Source organism: Pseudonaja textilis, chromosome 5, assembly GCF_049901715.1.
Source record: "Pseudonaja textilis isolate UNSWEBS1 chromosome 5, rPseTex1.2, whole genome shotgun sequence".
NCBI lineage: Eukaryota > Metazoa > Chordata > Lepidosauria > Squamata > Elapidae > Pseudonaja > Pseudonaja textilis.
In genome coordinates, this window is record NC_141994.1 from 1,936,560 (window position 1) to 1,957,586 (window position 21,027).

At 43.4% G+C, this 21,027-nt stretch overlaps 1 protein-coding gene across 10 annotated transcripts in view; it reads left to right on the top strand.

Moving 5' to 3' along the window:
- BEND7 (BEN domain containing 7) overlaps positions 1 to 20,539 on the top strand; it is a 43,126-nt gene extending 22,587 nt beyond the window's left edge. For 2 of the 10 annotated variants that reach the window (XM_087933966.1, XM_087933974.1), the window contains 6 exons: positions 3,046 to 3,195; positions 4,582 to 4,850; positions 8,134 to 8,359; positions 12,631 to 12,750; positions 17,467 to 17,517; positions 18,267 to 20,539. In XM_087933966.1, the coding sequence (XP_087790092.1) occupies positions 3,046 to 3,195; positions 4,582 to 4,850; positions 8,134 to 8,359; positions 12,631 to 12,750; positions 17,467 to 17,517; positions 18,267 to 18,310 (860 nt within the window). In that variant the 3' untranslated portion in view covers positions 18,311 to 20,539. The remainder of the gene's footprint in view (positions 1 to 3,045; positions 3,196 to 4,581; positions 4,851 to 8,133; positions 8,360 to 12,630; positions 12,751 to 17,466; positions 17,518 to 18,266) is intronic. The other 8 variants (XM_087933970.1, XM_087933975.1, XM_087933968.1 and 5 more) reach the window with 7 other exon arrangements.
- Positions 20,540 to 21,027: the final 488 nt, after the last annotated feature.

Below are 21,027 nucleotides of genomic sequence, written 5' to 3' on the forward strand. Positions count from 1 at the left end.
TGTCTTTATGGGAGGAGCCAATCATCTCTGAGGTGTGGCCTTACTCCACAGTCGACCCTGTTTTCTCAATGGTTCTTGTCTTCTGGTAGCCCCCCAGAAGCTCCCTCGCATCACTGCTGTCCAGACCCAAAGGCACCTGCTTACTGCCAGCCTGCCCTGGCCCCATCCCTGCCTCCGATGCAGAGTCCTCGTCCGAGCCTTCCTCAGCCTCCAGACACGGCCCAGGTTCCTCCCCAGCCTCCTCACTACTGTCTGACTCTGCTACCAGCTCATCAGCTGCTGGCCGGCCACAACACTGTAAACCACGATTGATCAGAGTTTCATTATGTCGAGTTCCCAGGTCACAAAGGAAGACAAAACTCCCAAGCTTTTTTTTTGTCCTTACATGACAGGTAATCTTCGGCTTATGACCACAATGGAGCCCAAATTTCTGTGGCTAAGCGAGGGGCTCAAACCACTCACCCACCCCGTTTTACAGCTTCACTCACCACAGTTGTGAAGTGAATCACTCCAGTTGATAAGTTAGTCACCTGGTCGTTAAGTGAATCCAGCTTCCTCGCCGACTTTGCTCATCGGGAGGTCGCAAGAGGGGGTCACGTGACCCTGGGATGCTGCGATGGTCATAAGTATGAGTCAATTGTCCAGCAATCTAAATTTTGATCATGTGACCGCGGGGATGCTGCGACAATCATAAGTGTGAAAAATGATTCTCAATTAATAAAAATCAACATAAAAAAAATGTTAAAAATTATGGTACTCCTGTAGTTGACTTGTTGACTGGGAGTGGTGTGGTGGCCTAGAGGTGGCGCTCTCCCCTCACAATCACGAGTCTGTGAGTTCGAGCCTAGGTAGAGGCAGATGTTTCTCTCTCTGGACACGATGAGAATAGATCTGCTGAACAAAACTCCGCACTGGTGACAGGAAAGGCATCCGGCCAGTAAAAATTGTGCTAGCTCCATTCAGTTGCCCAGATAGACTCCACCCCGCAAGGAATTTTCCAACTTTGCCAAGTCACAGCTGCCATTTTGAACTTCACAATCTCCATCCTGGCAGGCGCCACTGGAAGGGCCTAAGGGCAAGACGGAGTCCAGTTTATATCGGTTTCTCTTTATTAGTTCTCTTTCTCTTCTTGAATTAAATATCTAATTGCATGTATCAGTGGCTTTTTTAAAAAAAAACCCAATATACAGGTGAACCTCAACGTACGGCCACGATGGGGACCAACGTTTATATTGCTAAGTGAGTTTTACCCCATTCTACGACTTTTCCGGCCAGAGTCGTTTAATGAATCACTGCCGTTCAGTTTGTAATATGGTCATTAAGTGAATCATCGAAGTTGTTAAATTAGTCACAAGGTTGTTAAGTGAATCTGGGATCCCGCGCGACCCCAGGGACGCTGCGACCGTCCTAACTCCGAGTTAGCTCTCCGGCCGTCTGAATTTGGATCCTGTGACCCTGAGGGAAGGGCTGCAACGGTCACAAGTGTGAAAAATTGTCCTTTTTTTTCCAGTGCCATTGTAACTTTGAACGGTCACTAAATGAGCTATTGTTAAGTCAAGGACTTCCTGCGTTCCTTTCATTGTCCTAAAATAAATGATAAACTGGTTACCCCACAACATGAAGTGGATCTAAGGCAGCCTGCTCTAATCTTCTTCCGGAGAAAGATTATTATTATTATTATTATTATTATTATTATTATTATTATTGTTATTATTTAAAGTTGATAAATATGGATGATGTTAACCAAGCCCTGCTTTTGACTTAAAATATCAGCAGTTTTCCTTCTTTATTCCCCACCCCCATTTATGGTACATAAAGGAGATTTGCATGTTTAGTTTCTTACCCGATGCTAATGGCGATAATAATGTAATTCTCCCGTGTCCCACTGGGAAAAACCAACGTTTCATTTATGACTATTTTTCCCTCTTTGAGGGTGTTTGGACCTGCACACCCTCATTAGAAATGCATTATATTTGTCGCAGGGGAAAAAAAATAGATGACAAAAATAATTAATTTCAGCCTATTTGGCTTTGCGCAAACGTGGCCACCGTCCCCACCAGAATATTAAGGAGCAGGAAGAATCCATATGGATAATTTGGGGTTACTTGCAATCCTAAAGGAGGCCGTGAATCGCCATTGGTCAGCTAAGGGGTCCTTAAGAAATGTTGTGCAACTGCACCTCGTAGCAGCAGCCGTTGCGAACGTGGTTAAGCGGGAACCGCGCAGTCCTTAGGGGAGGACCTCACAGCAAGACCACTTCGTCTTATGCAGGGAGTCCTCCACATACGGCCACAATGGAGCCCAGAATATCTGTTTCGAAGTGGGTTTTGTCCCATGTTACGAATTCTCTCGCTGCGTTCGTTGAAGCGGGTGGCTGCAGTGGATAAGCTAGTAAGACTAGTAAGTCTTACTACTAGTAAGCTAGTTGTTAAGCAGATCAGGCTTCCTCCCTCTTGACTGATTACACATAATCAGAGTTGGAAGGGACCTTATGAGTCATCTAGTCCAACCCCCCCGGCCCGAACTTATCAGAGGGTCGCAAAAAGGGATTACATGGCCCCAGGACGCTGCAGCCGTCATAAATATGAATCGGTTGCCGAGCATCTCATTTGGATCGCAACGGTCGTAAGGGTGAAAAAAAGGTCCTCAGACCCTTTTTCCACTGGCGTTGTGCCTTCGAACGGTCGCTAAATGCACCCTGCTTAAGTCAAAGACCACCTGTATTGCGTGGTACTCTCAGAGGAGCCAGGGCCGCTCGCAGAAAGGAGGTGTGGCTGCGACTTCTGTTGGGGTTCCACAAACTCCGCTCCACAATGTGAAGGCAGCCTGCTTTGGCCAGAGTTGCCATTTTTGTGGTCTCCTCTGCACGTTTACACAACGCAAAGAGGAAGGCAATCAGCCCAGGCCTCTCACCCAGATTTGGTTTCGGGGTTTTCGGCTTGCCGGCTGCAAGTAGCGACCATTTCCCAGGAAGAAGCCCAGCGTGGAGGCGATGCGTAGGGGAAGCGGGGAGCTAATGGTGTGGATTTCTTTTGTTTTCCCCAGGAGAAATCCCAGTGGCCAACGCCGCCTCCGCCTCCTCCTCTTCCGGATCAAACTGTTGCACTTGCAATTGTCAGCCAGCTCTGCAGGCCATTCTTCAGGAGCTGAAAACTATGAGGAAGATCATGCAGATCCAAGCCGGTAAGACAATCGGTCTTTCGAACCCCCCCCACACACACACAAACTGTGGGGGTCCCCCTGTCTCTCATTTTACAGGGTTGGCCTCAAAGAAAACATCTATGGAGATTGTCCCAAAGTTGTTTCCCCACCGCCCCAAAGAGCCAACTGGACTTTCTGGCTTATTCTTTGAAGAATTTCACTTCTTATCTGAGAAGCTTCTTCCATTCTGAGTTGATCTGAACTGAACGGAGAAACCGAAGAAGCTTCTGGGACAAGAAGCAAAATGTCTTCAAGGAAAAACCAAGAAAGTCCAGCCACTTTCTGGAAAGACATCTTTCGGGTCAGGGTTGTCCCATGGTTGCTTTTCCAAAAGTCAAGTGGACTTTCTTGATTTTCTTTGAAGATGTTTTGCTCCATCCAGTCAGAACTGAAGAAGCTTCTTGGATGGGAAGGGAAACGTCTTCAGAGAAAAACAAGACCGCCCAGTCGTCTCTTGGAAAAAAAAGCACCTTTGGATGATGGGGACTCTCCATAAACACACAACTTCATGACTTTGCTTAATAATTATGGAGATTCTCTATCATCCCGTTGTCCCAAAGGTGCTTTTCCAAAAATCAGCTGGACTTTCTTGGTTTTTTTTCCTTGAAGAGGTTTCGCTTCTTATCCAAGAAACTTAAATTCACTTCTGATTTGAACTGAACTGAAGAACTGAGGAAGCCTCTGGGCCAAGAAGCGAAACTTCTTCAAGGAAAAACAAAGTCCGGCTGCCTTTTTGGGGGGTGGTTGGGAAGCACCTTTGGGGTCTCAAAGAAAACTTTTGCTAAAGAAAAGTAAGGGTGGGATTTTTTTTTATTTTTGCTTTTTATTGTCCAAGTATGTTTTTATCAGTGGCAGTCCTTGAATTGTGACCACAAATTCTGACCGTTCATCAGTTTTGCTTGCCTTCAGTTCCACAGAAGTCATGTTGGCTACCTTAGATCACTTGGCAGCTTGGAAGGCGTGTTGAGTTCAACTCCCAGGATTCCCCAGCCAGGAGTTGAAGTCCACAAGCCTTAAAAGTTGCACCGGGTTCATCCCAAGTCACAAAACAGCTCAGCACAATTTGACTTGGTGTCCGACTTCTGGCTGGGGAATTCTGGGAGTTGAAAGTCCGCCGATCTTAGAACCGGCACGGGTTGAAAAAAAACAACCACTGCTTTAGACGATCTTTCGCCATCTTTATGCACGGAGATGCTTGCAGCCGTCACGGCCTGTATCTCCCCGTCCTTCTTTCCTTCCGGGACTCCGTGGGACTCCGTTGGGTGGAGGCGAGTTTTGAGGGGTTCTGGCGATGCCGAGAGGGGGAGCAAAGATTTGTCATTTCAGAAAGGAAAAACCTTGCAAGCTTCTGACCTCTTTTTCTTTCTTTTCTTCTCTCAGCAGCTGCCCAGAACCGACCTCAGCCCCTGGTTCCTCTGGCTACCTTGCAGAAATCCACAGTCTCAAGGAAGAGGAATAAAAAGAAAAAAGTGACCCCAAAGACTGTCGAGCCCCTTGCTGTGAAACAGGAACCGGGCCCCGGCAAGAACAGCAGGAAGTTACCCGCGAATTTGGTTGACCGGTTGAGCGTGGAAGCGGCCGAGGCCTCCGTGAAAACGGAGCCGCCGGTTTCAGGATTCGGCATCGTGCTCGAATCCTCGTCTTCAGATGTAAGTGGACGAGAGGCAGTCGGTTGCAGGCAGACCTTGGCTTACGATAGTCCGTTCAAAGCTACAGGCGGCACCGAAAAAAAAGGGACTTGACAAGCCATTTTCCACACTTAACGACCGTAGGAGCATCCCCGTGCTCCTGCGATCAAAGTCCAGGCACTTGGCAATTGATTCGTATTTATGACAGTTGCGGTATCTGGGGGGGGGGTCATGTGATTCCCCCCCCCTTCGGTGACCTTCTGATGAGCAAATGTCAAGGGGGAAACCAGGTTTCACTTAACATCCGCGTTACCAGTTTAATAACTGCCATGATGCACTTAGCAACGGTGGCAAGAAAGGTGGTAAAATGGGGTAAACTCACTTGACAAATGTTTCACTTAGGAAGTTTGGGCTTAATTGTGGTTGTAAGTCAAGGACTATAAATACTGAAAACCTTCCATTGGTGATATAATAATAATAATAATAATCTTCTTCTTCTTCTTCTTCTTCTTCTTCTTCTTCTTCTTCTTCTTCTTCTTCTCAACAATTCTGGCCCAGTGTCCTACATTTTCCTAGCAGTTCTTAAAATAATGTTACTTTCCTTAGGGACATTTCATTAATTCATGAGACAGAACGTCAAGGCTGATCAAATATATGCTGCATATGTCTTGTATATATCTTTTTTTTTTTTCCCCAGAAGAGATGAGTGTGCACTGGGTGACTTAGTGCCCATCACCAGGAGATGGGGAGTTCGAACATTTATCTGGCAAGGCGAAAAACCGCTTTGGAGTTTTGCTGGAGATAAGGTTGGCAAAGAAGCCAAGCTTTCATTTCTTCAGCGGACTTTTTTTCATTTTGAGAGGACAGTTTCCAATTTCCTAAGTGCGCCCAGATCACAGAACTTAATTAAATTCGGTATCAGTGATCATAAAAGAAAGGATTTGTGTAGAGGATACGGTGCCTTTCTATGTAGAAGTGTAAACTAATAACGCAAAAGGAGGAGCAGTCTGATAATTCACTTACGTGGAGGCCAGCTATGCCTGGTAATCAGATTAGTATCTCATACCCCTAAGATCCGTATTGCAGTCCATAATAAAGGACTTTATGCATTTATTTATTTTTGGTGCTACTGGTGCTATAATTAAAATTAAAATGTCTAGAAGGAGAAGACTGGAAACTTCTCCTTTAGTTTTACAGCTTAGTCTAAATTTTGTTTTCATTTCGGTCTTCGGTTTTATCAGAGTTTTGGACACGCAGGCTCCATTTCGATGCAAGGAAAATTGAAGTCTGGTTGAAAATCTTGGTTTTTCTACACCAAGACCTTGCTCTTGTGACTTTTTGGATTTTTTTTAAAAAAAACAACTTTTAATTGGGTATTTATTAAAGCATGGTGTTAAAAATATGGATCACAGATGGATATTTCTCACTGAAGATTTCAGAAGTGCTATGATGTTTGTTCAGGTTTAATCTCAAGAATGCCTCCTTATGGGAGTTTGAGTCCCAGAAACAGATGAAAGGCGAAATAATCTATCAAATTGGCAAAGAAAATATCTTTTAATCGGTTACAACATTTTATAAATGTTTAGGGTTTACTCATTTTAGCCCAACAAAGTTGAAGCAATATTAGTGTTAATTATATACACAATTGCCTTGATTATTTTCTGTTATCATACTTGGAAAATGGCCGTGAGAAGCTCAATTGGGTACTGATTGCTGGCGATTGGAAGATAAGTCCCCACTAAAGGAATCTGGAATAAATCAGCATTTTATTTTATGTGACCAGAATACAAACAGATTCATTTAGGAAACATAACCCAAAGAAAAGTGCAGATCACTTTAATTGGATCTCTAATTGAAGTCTGATCTTCCCTGCGCAGAACCTCCATGAAGAAACTTATTTCAATCTTTTTTCTAAAAGATTTTTGATAGATTTATAGTCCTGCGTTTTTCCCCCCCCAGGATTATTGTTGGGGCTATGGTATGGTGTGTTTGCTGGAACTACGCACTCATTATAGAAGATAATGGGTGCTTATTATAGAAGTTTATCCAATTTTATTCTGAATTCTGACACTGCCTTGGAATTCACTAATCACGCTGCTGTTTTTATCCTGGTTTTGGTCTGCCAGGGTGGGAGCTGAAGTGACTCGCTTAATCTCAGACCAAATCTGCAAAATTTACAACTGCCGTTTGCCTTGGATAGTTAATTGGCTGATTATTAATAGACAGAGAAAGGGACGGTGCACAATCGAGGGCTTTGTTGCAAATGTCTTTCCAGTTAAGTGTGTGCAGTTGTGTCTCATGGGCAAATGGCACTTTTTCTGGAAAGTTGTGACTCCCAAACTCGGCGAATGTTTGTTTACTGGATAACTGTTTTGCCCCCTGCAAAATGCATGGCGCTTCCAGCCATCACGAACCCTAGCATTTAAGTAGGGTTTGTAGTAACTGAAGGTCAACTAGTGCTGGTACAGGAAATCCTTGATTTACGACAGCAATTGAGCCCAAAACTTCCATTGTTAAGTGAGGCATTTGTTATGTTTTGCCCCTTATCAGTTGGAAAGCGTACAAATTTTGATCACATGACCCTGGGGGGGGAAATGCTACAATGGTCGTAAGTGTGAAAAACAGTCACAAGTCACATTTTTCAGGGCTCTTGTCATTTTGAAGGGTCACTAAATGAATGGATGTAAGTCGAGGATTACCTCTAAACATATAAGCATGCAGATAATCATCTGCTTGAATGATAAGATGTATAAGATATAAAAAATACTGTATAAGATATGAGATACAAGATATCAGATAATCTTTATTGTCACTTTTTTTCTGTGAACACCCTGGGACACATTAAAAAATGAAACGCTGATGCCTGCTCTCAAAAGAAAATGAATACATACACATACATGTACACACATACATATGGTATCTATCTATATTTTGTATCTATCCATCCATCCATCTATACAAATACACACACACAAACACACACATATACATATATTAATTGCAGTCCGTTTTGAATACATAGCAAAAAAAAGAGTCTTGAAAGTTAAAAAGGTTTTCCTTGATTCTCAACATTTATTGCTGATAATAACGTGTTGGCCTGTTAGAGAATGTATTATTTCCAACTTACATTTTAAACGGAGGGTTAACATTGTCAATTCGGTAAGTGAAAACTCTTCTGGCGCCAGTTTAATGTCTTTGTGTCGGTGTGCAATATGGCACGACAACTGTGTTTGTTTTGCCCGCAGAATGATGACGTTGCTAATCCTACCTTGTTATTCCCCCTTTTTTCTCTTGTTTCTGATAGCCAGAAGTGCAGCTTGCTGAGGGTTTTGATGTTTTTATGCCTAAATCGCAACTGGACTCTATTTTAGCCAATTACACTCGCTCAGGAAGCCTCCTCTTTCGAAAACTGGTGTGCGCGTTTTTTGACGACAAGACGTTGGCCAACTCTCTGCCGAACGGCAAAAGGAAAAGGGGCCTCAATGACAACCGGAAAGGATTAGACCAAAATATTGTGGGTGCAATAAAAGGTATTTATTTTTCCCTACTTTTATATACCCCTCCTTTCCAAAAGTCTTCTCAACACAAGGCGGGGTTTTGCCTCTGGAGACAAGACACAGGGAGTCCTGTCAGTGCAGTTGAGCCCACCCCAAATGTTATTGCTAAGCGAGACAGTTGTTACGTGAGTTTTGCTCCGTTTTACGGCTTTTCTTGCCACCGTTGTTAAGCAAATCGCCGCAGTCATTAAGTTAGTAGCATGGTTGTTCAGCGGATCTAGCTTCCCCATGGGCTTGATTGTCACAAGGTCCCCAAAGGGGGAATCGTGTGATCTCCGGGACGCTGAGAACCGTCATAAATACGAGTCTATTGCAATCATTTATGACCATTTGTTTAGTGATTGTTCGAAGTTACGACGTCATGAGGAACAAAGGTGATTTAGGGCTATTTTTCAGACTTAAGGCCGTTGTGGGTCACGTGATAAATGGCCGATGACTTGTATTCGTGACAGATGCCGTGTCCCTATCTCTCTCTCTCTCTCTCCCTATCTGTCTGTCTTTGAAATATGTATCTGAATCCGTTTTCAGTCCCGCCCAGCTGCCCATCTCCCTGAAGTGGCACCAGTAGGCACCATTCTGCCAAGAAGACTCCTCTTATTGACTTGATGGTGCCACCCAAGTGATGGGACTTGCGGGAGCCTTCTTGGCTCCAGCAGGGAGTCCCCTAGACAGGAGCGGGAAGCGATGCCCTTGCAGGACTCTGCTCTGCCTGGCTCCATTCACCCAAGTCGACTTGGTCAAGCTGTCCTTCGAGACACTGTAGTCCCCTTTCTTTCTTCCGGGGGCTCCGTCGGCCTTCGGTCTCCTTAAGAATCAGAAGGGATTGTTGTCCTCTTGGCAATAAAGAGCGGCCCTCCAGAAGATCTGGCCCAAACCTTGGCCCTCCTCTGAATCCGGATTGAGCCGATTGTCTGTCCGATAAGTCAGTTTAGAGGGGCAAAGACTTTGCGGTGATATGATTCATTTCATTTCCAATTTCCCTGCGAGGCTTTTGGAGAGGAGGCTGGTTTTGCTCCTGGAGAGCTCATCAGCAAAGAGGATGCTAATAAGGCCATTAAAAGCACTGTAGCTGTGCGGAGCTTTTGACGTTAAACTTTTTTTTTTCCACATATTTTTATCCTCTGCTGTTCCTGTTAACGCTTGTCTCTGCTCCCTGCCTCAAATGCATCCTTAAGTTGTATCTCAGCTTCAGAGATCCAGTCTAAAACTTAGTTTCTGAGGTGTCCCCAAAGCTCCCTCCAGATATAATTGTGAAAAAAAGATGGTTGCGTCTTTCTCCACCTCATCCTTCCCCCCCAAAAATAAAAAATCTCACACCTGGCTAAATCTACACGTGTGATGTGACTCCTGCCCAAGCAATCTGAATTGAGGTCCTCAAAGATCAAAAACAGGCTCATTCCTGCTCAGTCCAGGTCTTTGTAAGCAACGATGTGAGATAGCTTGCTGTAACTCAAAGTTTTGCTCCGTTTCTGAAATGCTCCTTAATTAGAGAAATATATGGGCCTCTGACTTCGTGAAACGTTGAAACATGCTTGTAAACCAAAGGAAGGAATTGTTGGTCTGTTGGTTGATGACATCTTTCATCATTCTCTCGCGCTTCATTTTTTTTCTGATGTCTTTTCCAAGTGGGGTCGTGGCGCCCTCTGAGCTTGGTGGTTTTCTTGCAGACGTTTTGTGACCCAACTAGGGAATATCATCTGTGTTAGAAGGGAGTGGGGTTTGCAGGGTGGAAGAGAAGGAGAGAAAGACTGGGGTCCTTGGCTTGGTGGCTCTCTTGCAGACGTCTCATGACCCAGCTGGGTAACCTCATCCGCAAACCCCATTCCCTTCTAGCACTGATGAAGTTATCTAGTTGGTTCATGAGACGTCTGCCAGAAAACCACCAGGGATAAAGATTCCTTCTCCGGGCTTGTGGGTTAATTTTTGAACGTTTCGTTGCCAGGCTGGGTAACATCTTCAGGGGGGATTTGGGGAATGTCAGCTTATAAGGGCTTCGTGTGGTCAGTGGGTCTTGCGAGGGGTCAGGTGTGGGTCGCATCAAGTGAGGGTCCCAAACCTGACCCCTCAGCTGACCCCTCACAAGATCCATCCCCTCAGCTGAAGTGACCTCCCCATCACAAGTCCTATTGACCACCCGAAGCCCCTATGAGCAGAACGCCAACGCTGACCTCCCCTCAACTCCGCTGAGGGCGTTACGTAGCCTGGTAATGAGACGTTTGGAAACCCAACCCACAAGCTCGGAGGTCAAAGCTCCGCTCTCGTCCTCCCCGCAAGCCTCAGATATTCACCCCCATCGCAGAAAAAAAAAAAAAAACCACCAAGTTGTCCGAGGGCACCGAGGACCCCACTGTCCAACCCCCGAGCTGCCAAGGGCCGACGGACACGCTTCTTAAAAGTTTCTCTTCTGCTCCAAGCGAAAGTTCAGAACTTCTCCTGCCTCTGAGGACTTCCTCTTCCTCCAGAGCTTCTTCTCGATTTGCATGTCTGCGAAACAGGATGTGGGAAGCGGTGGGGGCAGAGCAGAGCAGAGTTGGGGCCATCGGCTTGGAAGAGGTTTTTTTTTTTGTGGGTCTCTGCTTCGTTGGCATCCTTGGAAGCCGTCCTCTTTATGGTTTATAGTTTAGGGAATGTATATGGCCGCCTCTTCGCCCATGGCGACTCAAGGCAGCTTACAAAAATATGAAAACCACATGTATAAAACAATAAAATCGACTTACAACAGAATAGAATAGAATAGAATAGAATAGAATAGAATAGAATAGAATAGAATAGAATAGAATAGAATAGAATAGAATAAGGAATAAGAATGGAATGGAATGGAATAAAATAGAATAGAATAGAATAGAATAGAATAGAATAGAATAGAATAGAATAGAATAGAATAGAATAGAATAAGGAATAAGAATGGAATGGAATGGAATGGAATGGAATAGAATAGAATAGAATAGAATAGAATAGAATAGAATAGAATAGAATAGAATATAGGATAGGATAGGATAGGATAGGATAGGATAGGATAGAATAGAATAGAATATAGGATAGGATAGGATAGGATAGGGAGGGTAGGATAGGGTAGAATAAGGAATAAGAATGGAATAGAATAGAATAAGGAATAAGAATAGAATGGAATAGAATAAAATAAGGAATAAGAATAGAATAGAACAGAACAGAACAGAATAGGGAATAAGAATGGAATGGAATGGAATAGAATAGAATAGAATAGAATAGAATAGAATAGAATAGAATAGAATAGAATAGAATAGAATAAGGAATAAGAATGGAATGGAATAGAATAGAATAGAATAGAATAGAATAGAATAGAATAGAATATAGGATAGGATAGGATAGGATAAGGAATAAGAATAGAATAGAATGGAATAAAATAAGGAATAAGAATAGAATAGAATAGAATAGAATAGAATAGAATAGAATAGAATAGAATAGAACAGGGAATAAGAATGGAATGGAATAGAATAGAATAGAATAGAATAGAATAGAATAGAATAGAATAGAATTCTTTCTTGGCCAAGTGTGATTGGACACTCAAGGAATTTGTCTTTGGTGCAAATGCCCTCAGTGTCCATAAAGGAGAAAAATAAATAAAATACATTCATCAAGAATCCTAAGATACAACGCTTAGTGATACTCATAGGTTACTAATAACAATCCAATCAGGCTAGGGAACAAACAAAACGATATAAATCGTAAAGATCCAAGCAGAACGGTTATAGTCCTAAGTGGGAGGAGATAGGTAATAGGAAGGATGGGAAGACGAATAAGTCGTACAGTCTTAGTAGTTAATTTGACGGCGTGCTGCGAATGAGTTGTTTAGCAGAGGGATCGTTTAGTGACCGTCTGAAGTTACAACAGCACTGAAGAAAGGGCCTTGTCATCATTCTTCACACTTATGACCGCTGCAGTATCTCCACTGGGCATGTGGTTTATAGTTGTTACGCTTAACAACTTGACTCGCATCTATAACGGCCGCAGTGTTCACAGGATCCCCCTTTGGCGACCTCCCGATCAGCAAAGCCCACGGGGAAGCTAGGTCCGCTTAGCGACTGCACTGATTCGCTTAACAACTTTGGCGAGTAAAGTTGGTAAAAGGGGCCAAAGTCACTTCACAAATGCCTCGCCCAGCAACAGCGATGTTGGGCTCCGTTGTGGTCGTAAGTCGAGGACTCCCTGCCTTGCTTTGCCTCATTTTCTCATTTGTGTTTGTTTGTTCGTTTCCCCCGCTGCAGTGTTCACAGAAAAATACTGTACTGTAAACCAGGTGGACAAACTTCCCGGCCCGAGGGACTGGGTTCAAATTCTGCAGGATCAAATCAAGCTGGCCAGAAGACGGTTGAAAAGAGGATCGGGTGAGTGAGGAGGGAGGGAGGGGAGGAAGGAAGGAAGGGAAGGAAGGAGGGAAGAAAGGGAAGAAGGAAGGAAGGAAAGGAAGGAGGGAAGGGAAGAAAGGAAAGAAGGAAAAGGAAAGGAAGGAAGGAAGGAAGGAAGAAGAGAAAGAAGGAAGAAGGGAAGGAAAGAAGGAAGGGAAGGGAAGGAAAGGAAGAAGGAAGGGAAGAAAGGGTAGAAGGAAAAGGAAGGGAAGGAAGAAGGAAGGGAGGGAGGGAAGGATGGAGAGAAGGAAGGAGGGAAGGGAAGAAAGGAAAGAAGGATAAGGAAAGGAAAGAAGGAAAGAAGGAAAGGAAGGAAGGGAAGAAAGGAAAGAAGGAAAAGGAAAGGAAGGGAGGGAGGGAGGGAAGGAGGAAGGGGAGGATGGGAGAGAAGGAAGGAGGGAAGGGAAGAAAGGAAAGAAGGATAAGGAAAGGAAAGAAGGAAAGAAGGAAAGGAGGGAAGGGAAGAAAGGAAAGAAGGAAAAGGAAAGGAAGGGAGGGAAAGAAGGAAAGGAAGGAAGAAGGGAGGAGGGTAGGGAAGAAAGGAAAGAAGGAAAAGGAAAGGAAAGGAAAGAGGGAAAGGAGAGAAGGAAGGAGGGAAGGGAAGAAAGGAAAGAAGGAAAGGAAGGAAGAAGGAAGGGAGGGAGGGGTGTGGGTGGAGCAGAAAGGCAAGAAGACGCTGAGGACCCTGTCGCGAAGGTTGAGGAAGGGGGGGGAGGGGTTGGGTCCCTAAATACGGGGTTATGCCTGGGTCATCTGTCCTGCCCCGTCTTTATTTATTTATTGGATTAATCTATTTTCTCAAGCATGTCTTAGATAACCGGTATAATTGGAAATATGACTAAGAGTCCAAGAAACGGGCAGGAATAGCAGGGGACGTTCTTTCTCTCCTCCATATTCTCAGTGTTTTAAGGTGGGAATAACCTCGATGGTATAGGGCTTGAGCAGGGGGTTGGACTAGAAGACCTCCAAGGGTCCCTTCCACCTCTATTCTGATGGGTCGATTCAGAAGTTCTCCTTTGGGGGATTGTGCAGAGATTTTCCGTGGTTCCTTTCCATGGGGGTGAATCTCCATTTATCTCACAGGGTGGACTGAGTGAGCTGGGCTACTTTTCACGTACAGTCCCTCTTCTTTTTAAGTCCCTTTTATCGAAACCTTGAACGGTCACTAAACAGACTGTGGTAAGCTGAGGACTGTGCAACAGTTCATTTAGTGACCGTTAAAAGTGACAACATCACTGAAAGAACTGACTAAGGGCCGTTTTTCACACATTGAGACGGTTCCTCATCGTCACGTAATTTACATTCGGATGCTTGACAATTGACTCCCGTTTATGACGGTCGGAGTGCCCTCCCCCCGGGGGAGGGGGTCACCTGATCCCCTTTGGCGCCCTTCTGACGAGCAAAGTCCACGGGGAAGCTGGATTCACTTAACGACTGGCTTACTCATTTAAGAACTGCAGTGATTCGCTTTAAAAAAAAACGTGGTGAGAAAAATCGTACAACGGAGCAAAACTCGTAACATGTCTTACTTAGCAGCATAAACTTGGGCTCATAAGTCAAGGACTGCCTGTACTTTAAAAGTCTTGATACCCCATCATCCTGAACCGGTAGGGCCTTATGGGGGTTGCGATGCAAAACATGGCAGGCGACAGGTTGCGGGTAAGCTGGCCAGTTTCCGTCTCATCTCCAAGTCCAAAATTCTAGCAGACAATAATGAGGCTACGGAGCATTTAAGGGTTTGGGTTTTTTTTTTTAATTTAAAAATGCATTCGGTGCCCTTTGAAGTTAATCCATCTCCAGGATTAACGTTCCCCAGGTAACTTTTCAAAGCAAAATAACTCCTCAAAAGAGCATCATTCGCATTTTTTTTTAAAAAAATATATTTTTACCCGTTCTTAAAAGAACAGTGAAAGTAAATAATCCCTGCTACGTTAATATTCCAAGCAGCAGCAGGAGGAGGAGGAGGAAAGAGAATAAAAACTGTTTCTAAGCCCATCAAAAGACAGAATGACAGAGTTGGAAGAGACCTTGGAGGTCTTCTAGTCCAACCCCCTGCTCAGGCAAGAGACTCTCTATTCTTTTGAACAAGTGGCTGTCCAGTCTCTTAAAAACCTCCAGTGATGGAGAAGGAGGGAAGGAAGGGAAGGGAAGGGAAGGGAAGGGAAGGGAAGGGAAGGGAAGGGAAGGGAAGGAAGGAAGGAAGGAAGGAAGGAAGGAAGGAAGGAAGGAAGGAAGGAAGGAAGGAAGGAAGGAAGGAAGGAAGGAAGGAAGGAAGGAAGGAAGGATAACAGGAATTGCAACTAAGAAGAGATACACAGACTTCAAGGCCGGCATTCACAGGTTCTAGCCGTGGGAATGGGAATGACAGCACAAAAGTTGCATTGCAAATTCCCCCCCCCTTCTGGGTATACAGGTAGATCTCAACTTACAACAGTTCATTTAGTGACCGACCGAAGTCCCAATGGCATTGGAAAAGGGCACTTAGGACCCTTTCTTCACACTTAACGACCGTTGCAGCCATCCCCGTGGTCACGTGATCAAAATCCAGCCGCTTGGCAACCGGCTCGTATTTGTGACAGTCGCAGTGGGGTCACGCCATACCCTTTTGCGACCTGCTGACCGGCCACGTCGAAGAGTCCCCAGAGTCGCTTAACGAACACGTCCCCAGCTGATCAACGGCAGGGATTCCCTTCACAGCCGTGGCAAGGAAAGCCATAAAGCGAGGCAAGACTCACTTCGCCAATTTCTCGCTTAGCAGCAGAAATGCTGGGCTCAGTCGTGGTCGTAAGTCAAGGACTCCCTGTAGGGAAGACAAAATGCCGGAGAGGAATGAGCGGTTGAGCGGAGATGCCAGCCGCTGGCATCTCCAGAAGCATTTTAAGAATGAGAAGACAGGTGGGGACATGTCTGGATCAAATCCTGAGGGAGAGAGAAGGATTTTGCAGCCGGGGCTTTGCGCTCAAGGGTTTAAGTGGAAAATAACTTCAATTAGGCCGAATCGTTAGAAACCCAGCGAGGCCATTTAGCCTCGTTTCCCTCTTAAACCTGCCAAGGCCAGGGCTGCAGGCAGAACAAGACGCAATGGATGGACAATAACCAAGGCGGGAAGCAACCCGGAACTAAATTTCCAAAGAGCGAGGACGGTTAATAAGTGGAAACGCTTCCTTCTGGAGGTTGTAGCTGCTCCGTCGCTGCAGGACTGGACAACCGTTTGTGGCATAGGCTCTCCTGCTTGAGCGGGGGGATGGGGTGGACTAGAAGACCTCCGGGGTCTCTTCCAGCTGCGATTGACTTTTCTGGTTTCCCTACAAACACCCCTGCCCCGATTTTGGCTTTTGAAAAAAAAAAAAAAACACCTTGACTTTTCGGTGTTTCGCATCGTTTTGTCAAGGGGCTGTTACGTTCTGCTTTGTTTTCAAAGTTTGGCCTTTTTCCTAGAATTCATTGCAGCAAAAAAAAAAGAGAGAGAGAGAGAGAAAGGTTTGGCTGAGAAACAAATGTTATCAACAAAAGTGCACTGAAGTGGATTTTTGGAATGCCGCTTTGTGAATTTAAAGTCATATTTTCCACTTTGTATCCTTAAATGCAGTGGTGTGTGTGGTTTTTTTTAATGTAATTAAAGTGTTTTTGTGTGGCTTGGCATTTTTCCTGCTCAGTTGTTATTGATTTACATCCGAAAAGGATTTCACGTATTTGTGTGTGTGCATTACGCACCAATAAAATCCTTTCCACTGTAAAAGTTGGTTAGCCTTCTTCGGTCAGGGACAAATTGAACTTTGGTGGAAAGCAGCTCTGTTACCCAAATCCCCTGAAGCAAAAGTAACATACGGTAGGAGCGGTGTTAAAAAAAAAAGAGAGAAGTCAAGTCGGCAACTGCACAACTGAAGCTCTGCCTTCTTCATACATGCATGAGTCAGGCCCTTTAACTACACTGGGTGACAAATTTGAGAAAGAAAATACACAAAACTAAACTAAAAGTGCTAAAGTACCAAGCTATTAAAACTATAGGCAGCTGTGAAAAAGGATTAATCGTAGCCAATAACCAACAAAATAAAACTCTAAACAATCTAAGCTTATCACTTATATATCAAATGTTAAACAATATACAATATACTGATGAGGTTACCTAGTTGGGTCATGAGACGCCTGCAAGCTCAAGGACTCCAGTTTTTTTTTTCTCTCTTCTCCTTTCTCCTCCTCCTCCTCCTCCTCCCCCTGTCTGTAAACCCGTCTCCCTTCCAGCACTGATGCTGTTGGATCATTAAATGTCTGCCAGAAAACAATGATGCTCCGAGAGCACCACGAACCCGTTTTCTTTCTGCTCCTCCTCTTCTTCCTCTCTACAAACCCCACCCTCTTCTAGCATTGATGCTGTTACCTACTTGGGTCATGAAACATCTCAAGCAAACCGTCAGGGGCACTGAAGAGCCCACAGTTACACTACCACCCCTGAGCTACAGAGGGTTGAAGTCAACTCCTCTTAAAGTTACTTTACAAGAGCTTCCATAATTCCCTCGCCAGCTTGGTGAAGATGGTATCAGGGTGGTCTCTGGAAAAAAGAAAAAAAAACAAAACTGGACAGCCTGTTTTTAGATAAATATCCATGTTTCGTTTCTTTTCTGCATTTGCTGTTTTATAAACTTCCAAGTAAAATAATTGTAAAATAATTTTCTTTTCTTTATTATCTGTCTTTAGCAGAAATGGCTGACGGTGATGAGAAACTGGACATTTCTCTCCTAGAGGCAGGTAAATGGCGCCAAGGTTTGTTTCCTTGTTTAATTTTGTTTAATGTGAGATATACTGTACCACTAACTGCCAGAACTTCTTGGCAGCTTAGCGATAAAAACACATTTAAAATCAAGAACACTTAAAATAAACAGTGGGAAACGAGTAAGCCCCAAAGCCTGTTAGAAAATAAGTTATTCTGAAGAATTTTTTTAAAAGGAAATAAAGAGTTGGGCTGGCAACAACAACTACAACAACAAAAAGCCAAAGAAGGTTGCCAACAGATGACCTCAAGATCATCTCCTGGACCGGCTCCTGAGCCACAGGGGGGCTTCAGAGCTAATGACCAGGCCAAGAGACCAACTGGATCAGGTGAATTGTGGCCTCTGGGTTTTTCAAAGAGCAGGCAAATTGCCAAGTTTTGTCCCAAATGATTTTTGGATTAGATGCTTGTTAAGAATATGCCTCATATCAATAAAGGAGAATATCTGTAGCTCGGCGTGGAAATGTGGGGTCTTTGGTGCTCTCAGAGCTTGGTTTTCTTGCAGAAGTTTCACGACCCAAGTAGGTAACCTCATCAGTGCTAGAAAGGAGTGGGTTATATTGTAAATAAACAGAGAGCAAACCCCACTCCCTTCTAGCCCTGATGAGGTTACCTAGTTGGGTCATGAAACATCTGCAAGAAAACCACCAAGCTCAAGCAACTCTCAACCAGCGTCATAATTATAGTTCCTTAAAATGCTAATTTGCAACTTTTAACTCTTTTTCAGGTGCCCTTCTTGAAGCCACGCCTTCTGTGCCAGTGTTTCATTAGCAGATTGAAACCTCAGTTTGAAATGATGCCAGCAAACTTTCTAGATTACTTCGCTATCCGTGCTCCCCTGTTTCACCATCTCCGATCCATTTTTTTGTTTTTCATGCTTTTCTAACGTGGATAATTATTAAGCGACAAATCACTTTTCCTTTGGGTTTAATCAAAATAACTAGATTTGTTTGTAGAGAGGCTCTAGTGCAATTAGTCTGGTAACCAATGTGATAGGATGAATTTTGATTTTATGATGGCATTTCCCCACATAAGTACATGCGTGCTGGCTATTCTATTTAAATAGCGGGGAGAAAGAAAAATAAAAGTCTCCTCTTAATCTTATAAAGAGCTCCTGACACCTCCGTTTCATGTAGAGTTTTTGGTGCAGAAATCATGGGGTCAAAAATCAAACTTCTAAGACATTTAATGAGTCTTAATTTAACGAGTTTCTGAGTTGAGCCTTTCCTTCCATCCATCCCCACAAGGTAAATTTCTATTTGGATATCATTATTAATTATTGGTTTTCAGAAGCAGAATTGCTATCATTATATGTGACCATAAGATATTAATAAATACTACTTGCGATGTCACATTTAATCCAGATCAAATACTCTTAAAGATGAAAAGTTGTTTTCCATATTCTGCAGTCCCCTTAGTTTTTCTCTGATATTTGATTCTCATAATATTGCCTTGAAGTTCCAAAACAAAGAGTATTTCAGGAATCATTCATAGAATCATTGGGTTGGGAGGGAACTTTGAGGTTGTCTAGTCCAACCCTCTGCCCAAGGCAGGATTCTGACCGGTAGTTTTAAAAGTAGGATCTCAAGACAGTTGTGTAATTGTTCAAGACATGTCTTCCTCCTTGCCTCATGCCTCAAGAGCCCTTCTGTATCAAAGGCATGTAGACATGTATCTTAGTTTCCCTTTCTCACTCAGTTTTTGTCCAGCATTTCAATACAGGTAGTCCTCGTCTTACAACAGTTCTTTTAGTGACCCAAATTACGACTACACTGAAAAAAGTGACGTGACTGTTTTTCACCCTTGTAACTGTCGCAGACTGTTGAGGTCCCGGATGCATAGAGGAGTGATGATATATTTTATTCTCTCTTTAGTGAACTAAGAGCCATCAACTCTGGGCGCTTAGGTTCCATTCTCCTGGTTTTGCTAATTTATGGGGATTAGGAATTGTGAGCACTTTTTGGAGGATACAATTTTGAGAAGATTCTTTCCACCTGCATACATGTCTTCTCCTTATTCCATCCCTTAAGAGGTGACAGGATATTTGGAGGCCTACGTTAATATTTCTCTTTTCAAACAAAAGCTGGCGGGAACATGGCTAGCAATTCTCCGCTAATCTTCAATACACTCCGATAGCTCACAAACACCACCTGAATTTTTTTGCGTTTGTCTTGGTTTTGAAGTCCCCTGTATCTCCTAGACTCGACATGAGAAGGTCTGCTCATACCTTAGATCAGGGGTGTACAACCTTGGCCATGTTAAGAGCTGTGGACTTTGGAGCCTGAAGTCCACAGGTCTTAAAATGACCAAGGTTGGACACCCCAGCTTTACATGAAGGTATACATGAAAAATTCATTGATACCCTCGTAGGCATCTCTAGCAGAGTCTAAAGGTGTGTTTAGAAACCCTCTTTTTCAGCTTGCTAAAAATAATCATTTCTGCAGTTCAATACTGTTTTTTTATAAATTTTTAAACTTAATGCAGTACAACCAACTTATCGCTGAAACGTGGCTGTCTTTTCTTGAAGACTTGATAAACCTGGCTAGTGCTGTAGTCTGTAACAATCCCAGATCTTCTTTTTGAGGCCAGTGGCGTTCTCCTCCACAAACGAAATTTCTTGGTCTTTTCCATAAATCTACAAAGCGTACGTATTGTAACCATTTAACCTACAATCATCAGTCTTACGAATCTTTAAAAACAATTGTACTCGTGTTGACTTTAACTGTGACTACTATTAAAACTTTTTTCCGGGCGTCTTTTTTTATAGGTTTTATTAGGAAAAATCATCCCATATTTAGGTAAAAGTCTCAATCTTATGTATATATGTTTTATTAATATGTACATATTTAGCTATTTTTTAAATTACTATGTTCTTAATAAAACCAACAAGGGACTAGTTGTGAAATGGTGCACTAAGATTGTGTCGTGTTATCAATCTCTGGGAATCTTCGTCAAGTTCAGCAAAACCATAATAATAATAATAAATTGCTCTAATTTAAACAGTGTCCTTACACTTTTTTGACAGATTATTTTTTTAATTACTGTACACGTTTCTAAACAATTATATCTCTGTCCGATTCCTTCATGTTAGTATCATATTATTAATGTAAAAGGGTGGTTAATCCCTGGTTTTATCACCCAGGAAATTAGCAATAAGGCTAAACTAGCTGCCCCAAAGGCAGGATTAAATTAGCAGCCGTGTTTTGCTTGTTTGTGGAAGGGATGGAATTTGCTCTTTATTTATAACATGGGAATGATTTGACCGTGTAACACAGGATGGGGCGAACAAGAACAATTGTGGTTTTGTTTATTTAAATAATGGCACACCATGTTTGTGTGACACGTAATAAAAGGCAAGATACAGGTAGTCCTCAACTTACAACAGTTCATTTAGTGACCCTTTGGAGAAAAAAGTGACTTATGACCATTTTTCACACGAGCGTTGCAACTTCCCCACAGTCACGTGATCAAAATTCAAAGGCTTGGAA